The sequence below is a fragment of the Colletotrichum navitas genome, assembly GCF_030913465.1.
Source record: "Colletotrichum navitas strain CBS 125086 chromosome Unknown LY79scaffold_10, whole genome shotgun sequence".
In the NCBI taxonomy this organism is placed as follows: domain Eukaryota; kingdom Fungi; phylum Ascomycota; class Sordariomycetes; order Glomerellales; family Glomerellaceae; genus Colletotrichum; species Colletotrichum navitas.
In genome coordinates, this window is record NW_026850556.1 from 580,448 (window position 1) to 601,840 (window position 21,393).

At 55.2% G+C, this 21,393-nt stretch overlaps 6 protein-coding genes across 6 annotated transcripts; 1 reads left to right on the forward strand and 5 right to left on the reverse strand.

The window, feature by feature from the left end:
• Positions 1–1,378: 1,378 nt before the first annotated feature.
• Positions 1,379–2,376, reverse strand: LY79DRAFT_36530 (uncharacterized protein). The gene is made up of 3 exons (XM_060552779.1): positions 1,699–2,376; positions 1,574–1,635; positions 1,379–1,505 (listed from the first exon to the last, which is right to left on the reverse strand). Exons 1-3 carry the CDS (start codon positions 2,129–2,131, stop codon positions 1,491–1,493), a joined length of 510 nt encoding a protein of 169 aa, XP_060417787.1. The 5' UTR covers positions 2,132–2,376; the 3' UTR covers positions 1,379–1,490.
• A 661-nt stretch (positions 2,377–3,037) lies between these two features.
• LY79DRAFT_677098 (uncharacterized protein) lies at positions 3,038–3,881 on the reverse strand (the record flags this gene model as incomplete). Its single annotated transcript, XM_060564477.1, has 2 exons — positions 3,038–3,561; positions 3,656–3,881. 2 exons carry the CDS (start codon positions 3,879–3,881, stop codon positions 3,284–3,286), a joined length of 504 nt encoding a protein of 167 aa, XP_060417788.1. The 3' UTR covers positions 3,038–3,283.
• Positions 3,882–13,574: 9,693 nt separating this feature from the next.
• On the reverse strand, positions 13,575–14,549 carry LY79DRAFT_508711 (NmrA-like family protein; the record flags this gene model as incomplete). Its single annotated transcript, XM_060553972.1, has 1 exon — positions 13,575–14,549. The coding sequence occupies one exon, from the start codon at positions 14,547–14,549 to the stop codon at positions 13,575–13,577; it is 975 nt and encodes a 324-aa protein (XP_060417789.1).
• Positions 14,550–15,180: 631 nt separating this feature from the next.
• LY79DRAFT_543263 (uncharacterized protein) lies at positions 15,181–16,194 on the reverse strand. Its single transcript, XM_060557033.1, has one exon. The coding sequence runs from the start codon at positions 15,940–15,942 to the stop codon at positions 15,307–15,309; it is 636 nt and encodes a 211-aa protein (XP_060417790.1). The 5' UTR covers positions 15,943–16,194; the 3' UTR covers positions 15,181–15,306.
• Positions 16,195–17,818: 1,624 nt separating this feature from the next.
• LY79DRAFT_577081 (uncharacterized protein) lies at positions 17,819–18,220 on the reverse strand (the record flags this gene model as incomplete). The annotated part of the gene is made up of 2 exons (XM_060559853.1): positions 17,819–17,988; positions 18,058–18,220. The coding sequence occupies 2 exons, from the start codon at positions 18,218–18,220 to the stop codon at positions 17,819–17,821; spliced, it is 333 nt and encodes a 110-aa protein (XP_060417791.1).
• Positions 18,221–19,043: 823 nt separating this feature from the next.
• Positions 19,044–21,334, forward strand: LY79DRAFT_543268 (ankyrin repeat and zinc finger domain-containing protein). Its single transcript, XM_060557034.1, has 2 exons — positions 19,044–19,215; positions 19,271–21,334. Exons 1-2 carry the CDS (start codon positions 19,170–19,172, stop codon positions 21,157–21,159), a joined length of 1,935 nt encoding a protein of 644 aa, XP_060417792.1. The 5' UTR covers positions 19,044–19,169; the 3' UTR covers positions 21,160–21,334.
• Positions 21,335–21,393: the final 59 nt, after the last annotated feature.

The following is a 21,393-nucleotide window of genomic DNA, read 5'->3' on the forward strand; positions in this document are numbered from 1 at the left end:
TGCAGTCGTGGCATGGAGGCGCGGATATGTGACGAGATTCAAGTCAGACGAGTCTGGCAATCGCCGACTGAGGCGAACAAAGTTTGTGCCGTGACTTGTGGGTGGTGTCGTCGTGTTTGAGGATCGCCTCGCCAACCGCCAGGGGAGAGGAACTGATCCGCGGAATTTCGCCTGAAGTTAGTTTCGCAAGTCTACGGGTGGTAGGGGGATGGAAGCTCTTACCAACCCGCAGGACACGGGGACGCGACGGCTAGCTTTGATCGTGCCGTTGATGTCGGATTTGAAGTTGAACGATGAGATGGCGTTGGATGAAGGAAGCAAGCAAGCAAGCAAGCAAGCAAGCAAGCAAGGTCCTCGTGCAGGGTAGGGAGCGGGGGCCGACCGGAAGACCAGGGACGGGAAGCGGAAGCAGAGGCGCGGCAAGGCAAGGAAGGCAAGACAAGACACGGCAAGGAAGGAGGCAAGAAGGGGACAACCGGCCAAGCCAGGCCAGGTGCTTTTTAAAAAAAAAAAAAAAAAAAAAAAAAAAGATCGTGGATGATCCGCTAGGATTGGGAACGCATTCATGGATGTCGCGATGCAACTGTCATTTGTCACTGGCCTACTGGAACAAACCCACGGCACGGCACGTGGGACATGCGCTTGGTCGACTGGGGCACACGGTATGCAGCGGCGACAACGACGGCGACGACAGCGCGGCGAGACAGCCAGGCAGGCAGTGCTGTACCAGGAATCTCAACATCATGCCGTTGCAAAGACGCTGCGTCAGATGTTCTGGATACTGACCGCACATAATGTCTTGAGAAGCTGTATCCGTACTCTGTACTGAATCGCGAAAAGTGCCAGTCGAGACGGGTAAATGCGACCATGCATTTGGCATGAAAGCGCACCTATTCTTAGTTTGCGTCATAACTTTGGCCTGACCCATCAGATAGGTACCTACTCTGGCCATTGATAGAAATACGTATAGGTACTCATCTCAACATCGTTTGGATTAGAGAACACACGGGAGAAGAACCCGAGGATTGGCCCGAGGCAGCAGCGCATCGATTTCCCTATTGGGCGACTCAACTCGTACCTTGCTCGAACTGGCTCTGTCAGCAGATGATGCTGGCGGATCGTGGTCACCACGCTTGCTTGCTTGCTTGCTTGCTTGCCCCTTCTGGTCTGTACTAATCCTGACCCCCGCGCCAGGCACACACAGTCACTAAGGCAAGGCACAGCCAGTGCGCGTGTACGGGTACGTGCGCGTGCGTATCCATCCATCCGTCCATTGCATTTCAGTTCACAATTGACAGTCGGCCGCGGCCACAACAGTGCTGCGGGAGCATGTGCTGCTGCAGCCTGTCAGCAGTATCTGTACATCCTTCGGTCCTAACTGGTTGTCACGCGCGTATCATGCGCAAGGTGGTTGGCTGCCTGGCACGTTGGTTGGTGGTGATCTCATGATTGGCGAGGTATCAGACATCAGAGGGGGAGGGAGGGGGGTCTTAAAATATAGAATCCTTCCGGTCGTGAATATGTCATCATTTGTAGAATGGAGAGCTTGGGTGCGCGCGCCGTCCTTACTCACAAATCTGGACATGGTCGCTCCGACGGATTCCTCTCGGGCACATGTTCTGGCCTGGTTACTGCCTGCCCAGTGCCGGCATCTGAACACCTGCACTTCGTACCACCGAGCTGGTTCTCCTTACCTACACTTGTAACGGTTGACGGTTCGCGAGCGGTACGATGCGATGCGGGAGGCAAGGATATCGGCACCGTCGAGTTGGGACTGGTCTAGGCCAGTAGTGTACTTCGTGAAGGTGAATGGAATGCCAGGGGGGGTGATCCGTCGAATGTGTGAGTATAATAAACTAGTACGGATACACCACCTGCGATCTGGAAGGCCACCAGCGACCCCAAGCCGTCCAGGGCTCAATAAGAGGGAACGCCTGCACAAGAAGGGGGCAAGGGCAAGGGCAAGGGCAAGGGGATTGCAAAAGGGTGTGCTGCTCGGATTCCCTGCAGCCCGCCTTTTCGCAGTAGCGTAGAAGTCACTCAACCTTTTTGGGGTCTGCCATAAAGGCCAGCCATAGCCCGGGACAAGGGGAGGGGTTAACGACGAGGACCAGGGCGAGCACGCTCCCATGTACCGTACTGGCCTTCAGCTCAAGCCTCTCCCATGGTCCTGGAGGAGGCCCTAGACCGAGGCACCTTTTGTGGCTTGCCAGACTGGGGAATGTTGACCGGCTAGCTAGGCGGCCTTGTCACTGCCCGGATGCTATGCCAGAGTAAGCGGCGTATACTTCTTGCTACTCACCTCACAGCTGTGTCGGCGTCTTCCCGCAGAGACTCCTCGAACGGCAGCGTTTTGAAGAATGGCCCCGGATTGAGGAACTGAATGAGCAACTACTGCCGCCACTGCTCGTTGATTACGAGTTAATTACCTACTTCAGCCGTGTTTCTTCTTCCTTGGTCCGCCCGCTCGTTGGCTGTGTGTCTCCATCCCGCCAGTCCAGCGGCTCGCAAGCCGGTTCGAAGAGTGACAGTAGATAGCGGGGCTAGCTAAGGTAGCGTCCTGCAGTTTGGGAGGGGCTCATTGTAATTAGCCTTCGCAATCGATACTTTGATACTTTGGCACTACGCAGCATGAGTCGCAAACAATGGTCCACTCGAAAAGAGTTGAAAGCTTGCTGCTAAGCGATGGCTTAGCGCCGCCGCATCGGCGACGGAAAACGCCATTTTGTCCATTCGGATGAGGAAGAAATGCCGCCTTGAGCTCACTGGGAGCGTGGTGTACTCCCTACATTCGAGGCTGGCCGAACACGCTTTGTTATGTAGAGTCGTTGACGTTGAGACAGATGATACCCGACGCGTGGAGACGGCTCTGTTGCAACCCTTCGCAACGTGAAAGCACAAGGGGATCGGCATCGGCTTGTGGTAAATACGGGAGGGCCGCTGCGCCGTTGGCGAGGCTTGCTGTTTGGGGGGAGGGCTCAAAGTTTCTGTCTTAAACCATCGTAATATGCGAGCGCACGGTCTCTGGCACCGCGCGTTGCCGCGGGCGCTCTAGTGTCCGACGTCCATGTCGGCCAACTTCTTGATTCGGCCAAAGTCTGCTTCTCGAAGCTAAGGACTCGCGAGTCGTGGAAAGCGGGAAACGTTGCGTTTCGGGTAAGGAGCGACGACACGCCCTCGCGCATCTTCGTGCGGGTAGCTCCCGATCATCCACGGCTCAAGCTCCAGACCGCCGGTAAGATTGGATATACGCAATGCTGCCTGGCGCGTCGCGGGGGTCATGTTATTGACGAAACCTTAGCACCGGTGTGCAACTGTGTGAGAAAGCTATGGAGCCGAGGAAGCAGGCAAGGTCAGAAGGGCGGAGGTCATGGCTGATCAAGTTTGCTGTGCCGCTGCCATCGGCGACCGGGGTTCCGTCGGAATGGGGCGCTCTTGCCGTAGCAGAATAGGCAGAGAGTAGAGGTGGCGTCGTGGGACAGTATTGACGCTTGTCTCTCGCGGAGATGGAGCGTCTCGCGGGTGGCTGGTGATCGGTGCCGGGCTCCTCGAAACGACAGGCTGTGGCGCCGGTAGCAAAGACATGTTTTCCCCGGGCAGGAATAATTCGCCTCACGCATGACAGCCATCCAATTGTGGTTGTGGCAGGACTCACAATCGGATTGGTTTGGTCTTTTGGCTTGGACATGCGTGCTGAGCGCATGTCTCAGCTCCTTGCCTTCTGTGCCGCATGCCGTCGTATGCGTGGATTCGTACGTAGTACTGCGGTGTCCATTACTGACCATCGTCGTTGGTTGGACCGAGACGGCCATTTGTTCGCCGCGCTCGCTGGTCTTTTGCAAAAGCCGAAGTATTGGGCCAACCAAAGCCAAACAAACCATAGTTTGCGTGCTGCGCCCATCCCATGGCCTTTTTTTTTTTTTTTTTTTTTTTTTTTTTTTGCAACACGGAGGCTATTTTTAATACTTCCCGTCCTGTGGCGTCCAGCCAGGCGCGGCAGCATGACTATAGTTCAATGCCGTCCTTGGGTTGAAGCTCCTGAGATGCCGTGTCTCTGATACCGATGCACCGTCACATAGGGAAAAGCAAGGAGCATGGCTCGACTCGGTGCGGAGGTTGTTCGGCAGATGGAAAGGAGATCTTCTGAGTGGGAATCAGCGACCGAGGACGCGAGGCCAAAAGGAAAGGAAGACGTCACAGTCCAAGAAGCCGGAGCTAGGTCCTCGCCAGACTCAACGCGTCATTGGTGGGCTTTTTTGTCTGTCTTTCTCAAGCGACCTTAGCCTTCTAGCCGTCTCGCTTTTCTCAGCCCGTGTATGCAGTCACTAGTGTCCAGATGTCTTCCACCAGAGGCAATGTCGTCCGAAGTGACACCGAGCTGCTGACTGTAGCCGCGTACCGTGCGACGTGATCTGACATTCGAGGATATTTGCTCAGCTAGACGATCTATCAGGTAAGGGTGAAATTGGACTTGGAAGCCAGATACATGCCCGTCGGCTGATGCGCGCTCGTATGTGTGATGTATGCAGACTGCAGTAACGGCGTCGAAGATAGCGGCCGGGGTGGCTGATGCCCCCATCCTAGCCGGGTATGTAATGTCAGCTTAACCGGAGGGGAACGTGAATAGTTAGTTGCTGGTTCAGATTTGCTCACGGAATCATTCGGGCAATTGGCGGCCGTCTGTTTTCCGCCCGGTGGTGGGCTTAAGTGTATCGCGTTACTTTTTTCTCTTCTTGAGGAATGCGCGACACCTGCAGGCTCTGACTCTTCGCAGCTGCCTCAATTTAATTGCATCCAACCATCGCCAGAGGAAAGCGCAGCGCCACGGACGGCAAGCAAGCAGCAAGTGCCTTCCTTCTACGTCTTTCCGTATTCATCACTACCAGCCTGCTTACCTACCTAGATATCCAAGGTATGAATGGTGATTATCGTCTCGTTCCATTTCTGTCTGACATGGCATGTCTCAAAAACAACGGCATCCCATCGTCCCTGTCAACCATCCCTATAGGTAGGTACATGTACTTGCCCTCCCGCGCCTGGTCAACATTGACTAATTCAAAGGTGGCGGATGCTCTGTCGTCCTCTTCTTCCCGGTGGGCTCGCACGTGCATCGTGCCTCGAGCTTCCCTGTCCTGGCGTATACCTACCTAGGTATGCCTCCCTCCATTGGGTTCTTCAGCACTTGCGCCGTGCAGCCGGATCTCCAGGTCTCAACCTTGTTGCCATCCTCATGCCTCAACCCTGCCTCGATATCTTTCGGAGATTTTGCCAATCCATGAATAGTTCGACCCATCACTGCCGTCTCTCGGTCGCTTAACACGACATGGGATGATGGGTACAGGTTTTGTTTTGTCCTTTCTCCTCAGAGACAGCCATCAACCCTTGGGCCCCGCCGAGACACCATTACAACATAGCCGCCGGCATGCACGATGCCAACCACATCGGCCTCTACTGCATGAGCCCCAGCTTACTTGCACAGGGGTCAATCGTATGTATCCATCCCTTCGAGTACTGCCTGCACACCGCGAGCGTTGCCATACATTCCAGAGTAGGCATTTCACTAACCGCAGCACGGGGCTGCTTGTACACTTGTTTGCCTAGAGAGATGTGTGACGTTGGCTAATGCCGCATTTTAGTCACGTAGGTATTGATTGGGCCGAGCTGTCGAGCTTCGGCAAGTGTCCCAATCTCTGAGCACGTTTGCCGGCGACCAGACCCCCACACCGTATTTCCTCCCGCTTGTCGATCGCTTCAATGGGCAACGAAAAGGAAATAACCCAGCCCAACCTAACCCACCCCCTTAAGAAAAACAATACCCGAAAGAGTGCGTCATGACGTTCTACTTTGCAATTTGGATCCTACGTACGGTCGGGTGCAATGCGACAGAGCGAACCGGCGCCGTATACCCATCCTACACTACATGGTACGTCAGACCTCGCCTCCCTGCGATTCTTCAGTCGTTCGCTCACGAGCATGGACAGTTCCTTGACGGCAGGTTCAGGGAATCCATCCCCTACCAGGTAGACTACCGGTAGTGATCCCGACGCCCCCAGCCGTCTTTCGGATTCAGTCACGGCTCGAAACCAGTCTTGGCACAGCGGTGGTACCAGGATTATTAGAACGGACAGCCAGGGGGGGGTTCGAGCGGCCCAGCCCTCCTCACCGTCTAAACGGATAGCCCATGCTGGACGACCGACGCCCCTTGAACGCCCCACCCGCAGCAGTCATGCTCACTTTCCAGGAAGACAGACTGGGCTGGGCTGGGCTGGGCTAGCCAATGGATGGCTGGGCTGTGTCTTCTCCAAGCTCAATGACGGCCGCCCCCGAGAAAGAAAGCTGGGCTGGCAGTCAGACCAGACCCCCCCTGCGAAGCTTGAACGAAGGGGTCCGGTCTCACTTTTTCGCTTGTCGAGAGACGAACTGCTGCTTGCTTCCCTTGACAATGAGCTAAAAAGGCACCGCGGTCAACGACGAGAATGACAGCACCGGTGCAGACCCGGTTCCCTGGCCACAAGACAACCGAGACGGAAAACCTTGAGCGCAATCAGCAGCTGCGAGAGAAAGCTGCGTGCAGCCAACAGCTAGCTACTAAGTGGTACTAAGTGACCAGACATACTACGGTACGGTGTGTATGGGCAGGGAGCCCTCGCACTCACCCTCACCCTCGAGCTACCCCGAGCTCGAGAAGCTACCCGGTCAGGTACCCGCTCGCGGGGCCTCCAAGAGCCCTCTCCCATTCTAAACCTGACCTGGTTTACATACCTACACGGTACATACATACGCGTACACCAGGTACCATAGCGGTGGCACCTTGTACTTTACACAGTCGTGTGCTGCAATGCATGCAGCACCGAGCCAGGGGAGTGCGAGCGAGCGAAACGTTGTTTCAACCTCGTGCTTCCCTTGACGTTGGAAACGGCCTCGTTTGGACGTCATGAGCGGTCGACTGAAGGGTGGATTGATTGACTGACTGACCGACTGACTGATTGATTCATGGATGGCATTAGCTGCCATGTATGTAATGGCATGTTCGACCGAGCCACGGCGACACCGCAAACGATGCATAGAATGCACTACCAAGCCTATCTACAAGTAGACGTATTGGTATTGCAGGAAGCAAGCGGGAGCCACTAGCGGTGCGAGCGGGTGTTCGGATTGCGACGCGGCGAGGTCGCAGTACCACCATCCAAGACCCACAGGAGGCCGTAACCGTTCTGAAGGCCAGGCCAGGCCAGCCCGCCCCTCCAATCACCGCAGGCAATGACAGGGTCTATCCGTGCCATTGGATTCGGCATAACCTCGTCAGACAGGCATGTATGTTCCCTTGACAGCCACCATGTTGAACCACCATTTTAAGCCACCATTACCACCGCCAACGTCTTCTTTCTTCTGCAACGCCATTCCCCAGCGCGCATTCCACCCGCCCACGCCATCAACGGCGGCCAGCCCGGTCTACCAACTCCCTAATTAACAGTGTACCGCGTACTCCGTCCTGTGTCCTGTCCCTTAACTTCCGGTCTCGGCCGACCGGGCACGAGACACCCCGGGAGCGGGAATGCGACGATGCCGTCCGGCTCATCAACCTCCACCTCGGCGCGACCGGCTCTCACTCGACAGGAGCTGTACCGGTTGACAGCCATTCCGTGGAATCATTTACCGGTAAAAGGACGCACACCTAGACGAACTTTGTGAACCTCCACGACCGAATCCCTTCGAGTCCCTCGCCGCGCTGCGCTGCACGGCCGGCGAGAGCGCGAACCCTCCTTGTCCCTTTTCCCGACGTCCCATTGCATCCATTCGTAGGTTGGCGCAGTGCGCATGCTAGTTTACATAGACTAGTATATGCCGAACCATACGGATAACTTCCCTATGTGCTCTTCTGGTTGCGCCCCAGCATCCTTGCAGGCCATACCCAGCTCTGAAAATCGACGACCCTCGTGAAGTCAACGCCACGTCTGCCTAGTACGCAGCCAGTCATACTCAATTACCTGCCAAAAGTCGCGCTCGGTTGCAGCTATGGGTATCGATGTTCATAAACCATACCATTTTCTCAGGCCAATCTACTGCACGAAAGAGAGCCTGAACTCAACGTATATATTCAACGCCATTTCGACGAGTCGGGTCGGTCCCCTCCGTCAAAGGCGCCCATTCACCCGACCCCCTGTTTCGCGCAGACGCAAGATCTTCATGTCGAAACTCGATTGTGCGTCCCCTCTCCCCGGGAGAGGTCTGGAGCTCGCGGAGCACGAGGCATCGTCGCTCGAGTGTCGATGAACGACGACGGCTTCTGGCGCCCTTCGTCTTGTGCTACCGCATCAACGGACTTCTTCTGCTTGTGGTGTCGCCGGGGTTCCATGGCATGATCCCCTCCCCCCCCCCCCCCCCAGAACGATGGATCAGCGACCTTACCCGTCATCCTATCAGTCAAGGGCAACCCCGACCGGGCTCGGCTGCGTACCTAGCCTTGTCGGGCTGGATGCGCGGGAAGGAAGCTAGGACGACGTCCGTTTCCCCCTCCCTCCCTCCCTCCGCGCATGGGTTGTCAACTCTGTTCAAACACAGTTGGGGCTGTCGCAGTATTCCAGAAACGGTACATCATTCTACCGCATCCACCGTCTTGGGGCCAAGAGCGCTACCTGCAGAATCTCAGGGATTCATGGCACGGATGCCATGTGCGTTTCTGGGGTATAGGATAGGACTGGATAGATCAGCGGCAAACAAAAAACTACCGCCTTGGATAAGCACCTACCTCAACCCCTCCGTCCGATGGTTGCTTTTTCCAAAATGGCGCTGGAGACGGCTCTGTCTTGGCCATGAACTCATCCCTCCTTGCGCGCGTGTGTCCGCGCACCATTCATCTTCATCAAAACGGCACGTTACCAAATGAACTGGCACGTCCATCACCTTCTTTCTTTTCTTTTTTTTTGTTTAAATTAACGGCGAGTCATGCCTCAAAGCTCCGCGGGTTTCTAGCGGCTGGACACCAGGAATCCGTCCATTTCCGTTGTCGCGGTTGCCTCCATAGCACTGAACGTTTCGCTAATGTCTCGGCTTTGGCCTGTTATCCAATGGGTGGCGCGCACCTTACAGTCTCCTCGGTGCCTCTGCTGATGACGATCATCGGGGCTAGACAACGCAACATGACGGGAATGCCGCCTGGTAGCGGGTAGGCGGGCATTCGAGACGGGACGACCGGCCGCTTATCACCTAAGACATCTCTCGTCTGTGTGTACGGAGTAGTCGCATTGAGAAAAGGGTCTCCTCCTTTGCCACGGGCCACCTCTTGATGAGGTATTGTTTTGTATCAGACTTCCGAGCAACGAATAGTGTCTGCGCCATCATAAATATCGGGTTCATCAGGCAAGACGGCACATTGCACCGCAGCCACCGGTCCCGGTACGCGGGGGGGCTGCCTGGCTCCCACATACTTCAGGCATCAATCATGATTCATGCCGGTAGCTATCAGCGGAGAATGCTTCTTGCTGACCACTTTGCCTCCGCAGCCCGTCTGCTGTTACAGCTGGCTCGCGCATGTCATGAGGCGTCGCGAGATGATCTGTGGCCCACCTGACTGCACTGCGATCGTCTGCCGCAGCAGGACATGATGACACGCATTCGTCATGGAGTACGTTCTAGTGTAATGCGAGCAAGGCCAGACCCAATAGTAGGTATTCTCTATTCCAACGTTTCCACTCCACTTGCGAGGTTTTGGGTGTGTGGTTTTTATAGTTTTTTTTAGGGGGGAGGGAGTTTTTTCTTTTTTTCTTGGCCCATCACCTCCTTCATCTTCAAGAATAGCCTGATAGAGTCCGCTGTCTGTAGGCTCCGGAACTCGTGATAGATAGATACAACGGAAACGTGGACATCGGATTCATTGGTCTTCGCTTCGATTTAGGTATCGCCAAGCAGTATCGATGCCGTTCCCCGTTCCTCGTCTCTCCACGTTACGCTTCTCGAGGTTGATATGTGCTATAGTGTACACTGCGCGGTAGAGCAGACGCGTCGTGCACACCGATGGCGCTTCTGTTTTCCGTCCAGGGCCCTTGTGCTGGTCTTCCCACTCTCTCGGTGAAACGAGAGCGGCACAGAAGATCCATCGCTCGCTCGAGCCCGCCAAACTCGGCCGTTCAGGAGCAGGCTCCGAGTCTCCCCCTGGGTATGCTAACGGGGGTACGCGTCTACGTACCGAACGAGCGTCAGGATGGGCCAGAAATGAAGTGGGCAGCCCCTGGACATATCCGTGGGCTCCTCCTCACTCCAACTTCCCCTGCATCATGCAGTAGTATCGGCGACAGGCATTGTTCCACTAAATTTAGTGACAAGTACACTACCCACGCAGGCAGTGGGAAGGGGTAGGGGGTTAGGCACGGGGAGGGGCAGGACAAGCAAGCTGTCCATGGCAGTAACGTACGTCCACTATTTTGGCAGAAAGAATGACACCCTGGCATGGATATCCATGCGGGTTCTGGGATGAGGTCCAAGCCCGCCTGTCTTCTCCAATCTCCACGAACGTGGGGGGAGGGGTGTACCGTGTGTGTTCTTGTACGCTCCCCAAAGTGGAAAAGCACGCTCAAGGGTGCTTCGTTAAGCTGCTGTCAGGTTCGGGTTCGAGAAGCCGCTGGGGAACGCCCGCCCAGTGAAAGTGGGTGCCCCTTGTGATTTCCAAAATGGGAGCTATAGCGGGTGGACGATATTCAAACGTATGTATCCGTACCAGCAGCCCGTTTACGTGGAACGGCGCTCGACTGCCTTGGGAGCGGGTTCGGCGGTGACAGCTTTGAAGTCGATGCTACGTCAAGAGAAATGGGCGGGGACCCTCAGGGGTTCAGCAGCGAGGAGCCTGAAGGGAGGGCAAGGAATCGGGAGCAACGGGCTGGGGGGAGGTCGGAGCTACTGGGAAGACGAAGTGGGCTGAGAAAAAGGGTTCTGGGGCCGGTGAGGTGAAGATGGACATGGGCGACGCGGTTCTGGTTCGGTTTCTCTGTGGGTGGAGCGACGCGTCTGCAGGGCCCCTGGCTCTTGGAAGACGCGTCGGGCGACGAGAGAAGAGAACTACGCGTGTTGTATCAACAGGACAAGATGGTGAATCATGGTCTTTGTTCGCAGAGGCGAGAAGCGGTCGGCGTTGAGAAGAGAGTGAGACCGAGAGACAGGGGGAGAGCGCGCGCGTGTCGGTGTGTGAAGAATCGGCGCGTCTCTAATATATGTATGGTCTCCAAGCAAAGTTGCCTATATGTGCAGGTAGGTGTGCTTTCCCTGCCGCGGTAACACAAGACCGGGTGGGAGGATAGGGTGGTTGAAGCATCGACTGGTCGTATTCCGGAGATACGGTTCAAACCCTGGGCTCCTCGTGGCGAATCGGCCACGATCGTCTCCTTGGCTACCTAGATGCAGATAACTGGAACAAGGTAGATAGCATTGTTCTACTACTGGCGTGGTAATGGGTTTCTGAGCCGTACTCACATGACCCGGGCTCTCCGTGGGCATTCGGGCCAGGTGGGATATATGCGACCATGGATGAAAACCCTCTCGAATCAAAACATGTAGTCGTCTACGTCGCTACTTCGCCTGACGGTCCTACTGAAAAGCCATGCGTCTGGACCTCTCGAGCCCTGGCAAGTCAACAACGGTAAACGGAATCCGTGTGCTTTCGCTGTTTGTATATGGTTGTTGGTTCAGATCTCGTAATGCCGTCTTCATGGCTAGTGACGATGAGTCATATTCATGACAGGTTTAACACGTGTTCCGTGAAGTTTGGCTGGCGTGAGCTGGCCGGCAATACTATCAAAGTAGTGCTTCTTCTTTTGCAGTATACACCCGCCGGCCCTTCCGCAGCCTCCAACGTTTCTTGACTCAAGTGTGGAGCTCGGCAAAACGGCTGGTGTCGTCGATGAGATGAAGATGAGGAATACCCCCTTCAGGACGGCTTCGACGACCTCTCTAGAAGCCACAAATATGCTCTGCGAGCCTCTGGGGTCCGGGTTCATAAAGTATTCGAACAGCATTTCGGTGCGTTTGTCGATTAGCTACAAAACACGGCTCACTAAGGGAGTTCTGGCAGAGCAACGTGTACGTTGGATAAGAGGGGCCGACACTCCTCTCCCTCGTCTTCTGGAAGACAAAATCGAGTTTTCGCTGTGCCTTCGTTTCCGAAGAGAATATTCAACGTGCCGCGGTAATGCTTCTCGTTATTGGAACGACTTGACGAGGGACCGTGGACGAGCAGCAGTGGCACTCATCAACGAAGATTCCTGTTAGGAGGCGGGCGTATAGATATTGATTTCATTAAAGGGCTATTGACAAACACTGTTGCGATGGTGGCATCTAACATCGCTAAGATCATGCAATAAGTGGGCGTGAGTGATAAAAATATATGTATGAAGCTAGGTTGAGACTGGTGCGTCTGCCATCTACTCCCATAGCATTCCCTACTACCATCAAGTGAATACACATCACGTCGCATTCAACTCACTCGCTGATCAACGAACGAGCATAACCAATAGGTGTAGACATGACACTACGCAGTAATTGCATCTGGGCAATGATCTTACTGGTAGCACACAGGTCGGCACGACACTGGTCCATCTTCAAGTCGGTACGCTCCTCAATCAGGAGCATGGGCTTTATATCTCATGTAATGATGCAGCACGTCACTTGACTCTAAAGCGTCGAAGAACATCTTGAGCTCGCCGCAGAGAGTGGAACTGCTTGAAATCCGAGAGTATTGCACTGAGAAACCCGTCGACGTTTATCGTGCAGGCAAAGAGCTTCCAATATCTTCGCAAATCCTCCAGATAGTCGCTATATGACGTGTGGCAGAGACAGTCAACGACTAGCAATGATGCCGTCGTAGCCTTCTCGCAAGTAGCGAGGCTCATGATCGAACCCAGCCATCCATGTGGTGATCCTTAACTTGATCTTGGCTTGCCTAGAACAAGCGAGGTGACGGACATGCTGTTCACAATAGTCTAGAGGCTGGGATCCCCCAGTCAGTTGATAATCACCAAAGCCCAAAACGGCACGCATTTCCAATCGAGTGACCTACCCATGTAGGGTTACCCGTATACCCGCGCCGGTCCAATCACTTCCGAGACCGGTAACTTTGTAGAAGACCTCGTCTACCACTACTCGCTCAGCTCTTCTGACGAGGAAGCGGTCGACTGGCGCCAGGTTCAGAAGACCCCCAGACGTGGCAGGCAGCGCTAGTTGTTGCCCCCCTTTTGCATCTTCTGCTGTTGTCAAGAGTTGAACCATTCTTGCCGCAGAAAGACCAAGACTAACTGATTGCTTGGCCTACCGAATCCTCCAAAACGCTGTGCATTGGAAATCGTTATCGGTCACGCACTATGCACCTCCGACACCGGCAGCTACCGTCTCAATCAGAAGGGGTATATCACCCAAAGCGGTTGGAACACCGTCCTCGCCATCATCTTCCAGGAGATTTCGCATTTGAAAACAAGGGCAGCACAGTCTTGGAGAGCTCGTTAAGCAGAAAGATTCCTAACAGCTATACATTGCAGGCCTGGTAGATATATGTAGGCGAAGGCTGAAAGGCATCTTTCGAGATGACTTGCCTAGGACGAACGAACCTCAGCTTGCAACCGCGTTGTGTAATGCTTCAGCCCCTGCTCCCACCCATAAACGTCGCCTTCGATACCGAGGTCCTTAATGGTGACAGTCGAGTCGGGATGATAGCTGTACCAGTCCGGGTGCTGCTCGCTGAACCGAAACTGCTTGGGCATATCCGCCCCGAACACGGGCCCCCACATCTTCACGGCCGCCTTGTCCGACAGCTCGGCGTAGACGGCCGTCTTGCCCGTGACCATGCTCCAGCCTTCCACGACGGCGGACCATGGGATCAGATCCGTCAGGACCGGCACGAACTTGCCAAACGACTTCTCGGCCTGTGCCAGGATCGCCTGCACGACGATGCCCGTGTTGAGCTCCACGACCCCGGCGACAGGGACGATGCCCTCGGCCTTGGAGGGCAGCGCTAAGAGGTACTTTCCCAAAAACGGCTGCGGCGCTGAGAGCGGGAGGTTGACCAAGTTATCCACGTACCAACCCATCCAAATCTCCGTCGTCTTGGCCGCCAGCTCCGGGTAAGTCTTCTTGACGTACTCGCCGCCCCGGGCCTTGGCGTCCCAGTGCGGGCACGGCAGCTTACCGCCAGAGATGATCTCGCAGTTGGGCATGGTGCTCAGAACCAGGTGTTTGAGCGTGGGCATCTTGGCGGCGGCGTCGGCGATGTTGACGAACTGCTTCTCTTCCCCCGCAGTAGCGGCCTCAACGCCGTCCTTGAACGCGATCTCCCAAAAGTTCGTGGTACCGAAGATGGCCATGGCTCCCTCGAAGGCGCGAGGCAGGCTCGACGCGTCGTCTAGGTTGGCCGAAACCATCTCTATACCCAAGGCTTCAAGCTCCCGAGCTTTGTCGCTGTCGACATTGCGTGTGACGCCGCGGACCTTCCAGGAAGGGTCCTTTGCGAGCAGGCGGGCGACGGAGCCACCCTGGGTTCCAGTGGCGCCAGTGACTACAATGAGAGACATGGAGAAGGAAACGTAAGGCACTGGGATGCTGCCAAAGTATGTGAGGTGCTTGAGCTGTGGAATGGACGTGTGATTGATACCGAGGAGACAAGGTCTCCGCCGTCACGTTATACTGGCCATGGACCCCTCCTGAATATATAGACAGTTTGGAACAGGGGGATTCAACTAACTGGGCAAATGCAGAATTACTCACCATTGGGCAACATACGATACCTACATCTTCTGGCGTCAAAATTGGAGAAAAGCCGTCCCCCGGAGGAAATGGACCGGGATGCGACAACCGCTAACCAACCAGTGCGGTCGATTGTTGCCTGTATAGCACGCCCATGTTGCGTCTTGTTCAGGGGAGGTCATGAGAGGCACTTATGCGGGCTATGTGATTCGTGAAACTGAGATAACCCCGCAATGTTGTACGAAAACAGTGATAACGTACATGCGTCACTCGCTATGATGCGTCACTCGCTGTGCATATACGTTATTCAGAGCGGATTTCGCTCCCGATATGGCCATTTCAACTTGCCCTCCCCCCCCCCACTGATTATCTCATTTCTACACGGGTACACAGATTCTCAATGAACTCAGCGGGGTAAATGTTTGTACATTGGTAGGGTGTCCCAGCATACGAGTATGCGAAAAATGTTGGTTCGATTCTCAAGAAAATACCAGCCACCATCAAATATAACAATCCCACATGGCCTCACTTCTTGCGACATGGAGACATGTTATCACTTACCTTGAGTGCAACCCAAACCTTACCTCAAAACTGCTCGGGCTCGGGCGCAGGAGAGCCCATATGCTCTCCAGGCTTCAGACCAATCTCCCAAAATGTGACCACCTCGCACCTTTGACAGCCATTCTGTTTCTTGACACCGTGAGTAAAGCAGCGTACCGGAACACGCGCCGGACGTGGCGGCGCAACAGCCCGAATGTCCGGCCCCATATATGGGGCGATCCCCGATGACCCCCGATAAGCGGGGCCGAACAAATCCCCGTCCGGGTCGCGCTCCGATGCCTTCTCCGCAGTCATCTCGGAATGTTCGGAGGGAAACGCGTCGCATTGCCCGTCGACAAGACCGGAAAACCTGTGTGAATATTCCGCTGGGTCAGCCAGGAAACCAAGCTCGGTGAAGCGCAGAGGTGATACGGGCGGGATGGCTGGTAATGCATATACTTTGCGAGGGCCCGGGGGCGAGGCCGTTTGTGGAGACGAGGAGTTGGAGTTGGAGTTGTCGTGCGATCTTTTTGGCGAGACATAGGTCAAGGGACGAGTTCGTTCGGAGACGGAAATGGAGTCATCGTCGAGATAGAAGTCAATGTGCTCATCGTTTGCGTCTTCCTTGTTGTCGTCTTCACCACTGTACCAGAGTTCACAATAGTTGTTATCGTGACCCATTCCAGAGCCCCCTTGGGCAAGCTCGTCTTCGAGCTTATGCTCCCGAGCGCCGATAACCCCCCCGAACAGTTCACCGGGAGGGCCAGACGGCGGTGATGAACGCGGTGATGGAGTTTTGGGGTATCTGGGGTGGGAGTTAAGACTGCAGCGCAAAGTATTGAAAGGAGCAACAGTTGCGTAGTGAGCGCTCGTCCTCGAAATACCTGCGGAGATACCCGAATCGTCGAGGTCGGCCTGCGCCTGAAGCTCCCGGACTCGTCTCTTGTGCTCGGCCTCGAGCACCTTGAATATCGCCTCGCGCTCCTGGAGGACCATCTCCATTCGCAACTTCACGCTGGGCTGTTTCGTTTGGCAACCTGCTTTCCTCTTGGCGACATGCATCGGGAAGTCTTCATTAGATGCCGGTGATGGATGAGAGATCTGCGGTACATGTTGCCGCTGCGAAGGCGGAACTGAGGTTAGAGTCTCGCCAGATCGGTTCTTGAGAGCCGCTAGGCTCGCCTCCTCGGTGCCAGGATGGCCCGATCCGCGGTATAGTCCGTACGACTTGAACAGCTCTTCGGAAGACTTGAGGCCACGGGTCCAGCTGATGGTGGCTTCTCTCATATCAATCGCGATTCTGTGAACATCCAGGCGATGATTTGACCGGCACAAGTCACAGGACTCAATCGCGACCTGCTTGCCGAGAGCATTCACTAGCGACTGTACCGACAGGGCCATGATCATGCCCGTACTTACCTCTTTGTAGGTCTGCATATAGCCGAACCACGACTTGCATAACATCTTCACAGGACTTGTGAGGGCTGAGACCGGAACACGTGACGGATTTGTGGCGTAGTTCCATTTCTGGGCCGCCTTGAAGGACCAGAAGTTCCACAGTATTCTCGTGGCGTTTAGGTGGGATACGTCGAGTCCGGTGTAGGCGGCCTCGCAGGTCTTGCAGAAGCCGAGGATGATGGCTAGTGCTTGCGAATGCTGGCAGAGTGGCGCGATACAGGCGTGGCGCCCAGCCTTGTCTGGTTTATTACAGAACTTGTTGCACTCGACGAGTTCCACGGTGCAGTGGGCACAGATGGTGAAGACGGTCTTTCGAATGAAACACATGTCTGCAAGCGCGAAGTATCAATCGGAACCGATTAATGGCAATAGAAAAGGCAAGTCAGGGTACTCGCCGTTTGTCTGCTCTTGGACCAAAGTGGTGTTTGGGACTGTTACTGGCGAAAAGAAGAAACTGTGAATAGGTGGATGCTGTTGATTGCGGAAGACAAGTTCGGGTGCGAGAACTTGGAACTCTCTTATACCAAATGCTGAAAACAGACACCGTGATACAAAGAGTGAACAATGAGAAGCCTTGCGCACAGAGTTTGATTAACGCCATTGTCCGTACGCACGAGCTCTCGAGACACAACGTCGATGTTGTGGACAAAGATGCTTCCCGAACAACTACGCAGTCGGGTAGGTTCTTTTTCAATGTTCGCAGATAAGTATTGAACCATACAACATAATTACATTGTCAATATGAGGGACTCGGCATGGGGGGGAAGGCGGCGTGTGATTTCAAGTGCTCTGGCGCAAGCTCTCGCGTTGGTGCAAGAAGGTTGCTGCCCATTGGGCAAACATGGAGAGACTTGTAGGTACAAGCCCATGATATGAAGTCATTAAGGTCATGATTATTGTAGGCACTACTAGGTAAAATGCTCAAAGTCCCGGTCCCGTTCCAGGGTAACCTTTCGGGTGCTTCGTGTTTATCCCCCATCTGTCGAATCAAAGTCGCCATGCTGCCATTTTCAGGCTGTTCAGCCATCAGGTCGGAAAGCAAGTTAGCGGGCCATCTCCATCAATGCCTAATCGACGGAGCAAGCAAGCAAGCAAGCATTCACAAGCCATAATTCTTGTCCTTGTCCTCGACGGGAAACTCCTTGCCGGTCGCGTTCTTGTACTGGTCCCGGATGAAGTCGGAAATTTGTTCATCCTTTGCTTGCTCAACGGCGCTCTCGTTGTCCTGAGGGCCTTGGCCGAGAACCTTTTCCTGGACAAAGTCGACAGCTGTGTTCCGCTGTCAGTATCTCTGCACAATGAGGCTGTTAACAGGACTGTGGAGGAGAAAGCCGGTACCCTTGTCAAGACCATCCTCCTGCTTTTCGCTCTCGCGACCACCGCCGGCCATACCGTTGAGTTTGTCCATGAAGCCGCCGGACTCCTTCTTCTCAGGCTGGTCAGCTGAGTGAGAAGCTGCGTTGTTGTTGTCACCTCCAGCAAGGTTCTTGACGAAGTCCATGACGAGGGTTTATTGGTGGTGAGGAACGGGGTGTGTTCGATTGCTAAGTAGGCGGGGTGTGAATGATTATGGAGGATTGGGTACAACAAAGAGGAGATGGTGAGCTCGGCTACTTGTAGTGAAGAAAGAGATGATAAAAACCCATCACAAAGCGGGGGGGGTCATCGAGCGATAAATGGTCGCTCAGACTAGGTAGGTAGTGCTACTTGCTGGTAACACCTTCCTGCCTGTCCAGGTTGTCTTGGCAGCAGCCAGCCAGCTACGGTATTGGTTTGGAAGTCGCGATACGATGCACCACGCGCTTGCCGCTCATCGATAGAGAAGTTACATCATCAGCTGGGCAGGGGCCACTGACGCAGGCCAAGGAAGGTTCCGGTCAGCACGGCTCTTGGAGGGATACCAGTACCAGTGAATTGGAAGACGTGGGGGAGGCTAGGAAAGCCAGGGCAACATTGTTCCAACAATGAGCTGGATAAACCTGATATGGGAGGTTCCCTCTCACCCTTTGCCAAGAATTGGAAGGGGGAAAAAAAGGAACGAGGCTAAGAAGGGAGGGCATATGGAGCTAATCCACGCTTGGTGACGTGATGCCCGGCGTGTCATCCCGGTATTCAGCTCGCTTCATCAGGTCCCCTGGGCACTGTCATCGACCGTCGACGTCTCATTAGCCAGGCCCACTTTTATATCCCATCAGAATTCTGCACCGCCACACATCGCGGGGTTCTATGGGCAGAAGCAGGGTGTGGCTTGACCCTGACTGGCCTCGCACTCGCCGGCTGACTCAAGCTACCTACCGGTACTACGTATTCGTCATGTCGGCGAAAGCGCCCCGCCATCCCACCCGAGCTTTAAATCATTGCGACGGCGCAAACGACGACAGCCGTTGTAGCTGACCACTGCACAGAACGAAACGACATCTGCAGAAGTACACGGCACGGGAACGGTCAAGATGGACACGAAAACGACACCAGACCTCCTGAAGCGACCGCTTTATGGTTCGCCCTCGTACACACTCTGTTACCCCCCCATCGCATGCTAACTGAGTGGCAGTCTACGACCTCCCGCCCGAAGTTCTGACAACACTCTCCCTCAAATCCGACGCGTCAATCCCCGATCAGACCCCGCCATCGCCCCCAGCAAGAGACTCTTCCAGTTCCGATCTCGTAGGCGCTCAGGCCTGCTCGCTATGCGCAACCACTTTCTCCTCCGTTCTCGACCAGCGAAGCCATCAAAAGTCCGACTGGCACCACTACAACCTAAAGCAGAAGCTGCGGGGCGCAAAGCCCGTGTCCGAAAACGAGTTTGAGAAGTTGATCGGAGACCTTGACGAAAGTCTGTCGGGCTCAGATTCGGAAGAGTCAGAAGACGACGAAGACGAGGCGGGCCGCAAGGAGACTACTCTCACAGCGCTGCTGAAGAAGCAAGCCACCCTTGCCGAGAGGAACAGGACCCCCGTGCCTGGCGAAGACGACGAAGCAGGAGAGACGGTGCGACGAGCAGGCAAGGGCAAGCCCCCCCTGATATGGTTCACTTCCCCTGTCCTCCCTTCTAACACCTACTTCGGCCTGTACCGAGCCATCCTCACGGGCGAAGAGCTTCGCGAGGATGCGAACCTTGTAGAAATTGTCAAGAAGAAGCAGTTGGATCCCGTAGCCGCGCCAAAAGTCCCCAAGGACGGCTCGGCGCCGCCACCAGCGGCCTATAAGGGCCCTCACTTCTTCTTGTGCATGATTGGCGGCGGCCACTTTGCCGCCATGGTGGTCTCACTCGCACCGCGCCAGAACAAGTCCTCTGTCGGGGCACTGAACAGAGAGGCCACCGTTTTGGCCCACAAGACTTTCCACCGGTATACGACCCGTCGCAAGCAAGGTGGCTCGCAATCCGCCAATGACAACTCCAAGGGCAATGCCCATTCGGCCGGTTCCAGCCTGCGCCGGTACAACGAGCAGGCCTTGGTTGAAGATGTACGCAACCTTCTACAGGACTGGAAGGGCCTACTGGACACTTCTGAGTTGCTTTTCATCAGAGCAACGGGAGCGACGAATCGTCGCACGCTGTTTGGGCCGTACGACGGACAGGTCTTGAGGCACAACGACACGAGGATACGAGGGTTTCCGTTTAGCACGCGAAGAGCAACGCAGAACGAGCTGATGCGATCTTTCATCGAGCTCACGAGGCTAAAGATCAGAGAGATCAACCCGGAGGACGAAGCAAAACCAAAGACGGAACAGCCCACGTCTGCAAAAGCCGCGGCCCCCAAGCCCACGAAGCCAAAGCTTACGGAGGAAGAAGAGACGGCACTCCTGCACACATCACAGATTCAAGCCTTTATACGCCGCTCCAAACTTCCGGCACTGTTGTCGTATCTGAAAAGCAACGACATCAGTCCCAACTTTGAATTCCAACCACCAGGTCAGAACTATCACACACCGACACCCCTGCACCTGGCTGCTCACCAGAATGCCGCGCCTCTGGTCCTCGGCCTCATCACCCGTGCTGGTGCCTCTCCACTCATAACCAACAAGGACGGCAAGACGCCTTTCGACCTCGCAGGCGACAGGTCGACAAGAGATGCCTTCCGCGTCGCTCGCTCGGAGCTCGGCGAGGGCAAGTGGGACTGGGACGTCGCGCGCGTGCCGGCGCCGCTGAGCAAGGCAGACGCGGAGAAGCGCGACGAGCGGGACAAGAAAGAGAGGGAGAGCAAAGAGACGGAGAGGAGACGCGCCGAGGAAGAGAGGCTACGCGCCGAGGGACCCAGAGTCGATGACAGGAAAAAGAGGGCTGGTGCCCTGGCGGCCGTCGCGTCGACAAAGACGGCGCAGGAGAAGAGAGAGGAAGAGGCGAGAGGCCTCACCCCTGAGATGCGGATGAAGCTTGATCGGGAGAGGAGGGCTAGAGCCGCCGAAGAGCGTCTCAAGCGAATGCAGGGCGGTGGATGAACCGGGAGTCTCACCAGGACGTGCCGAACGGTCCGAATTTTTGTTCCTAGAGGCATTACTTGCCGCGTCTGCCACGAAGATAGACAATCGCCTAGGCTAGATGAAATGTCTGAATGGATACCCCTCAGTGGCTTCACGCATAATAAAGAGACGTCAAAACGGCACGAATCGATGATTATCCGTATAGTCCACGCTCCGAGGTGGTCCAAAAGGAAAAAGGAAAGATTAAAAAAA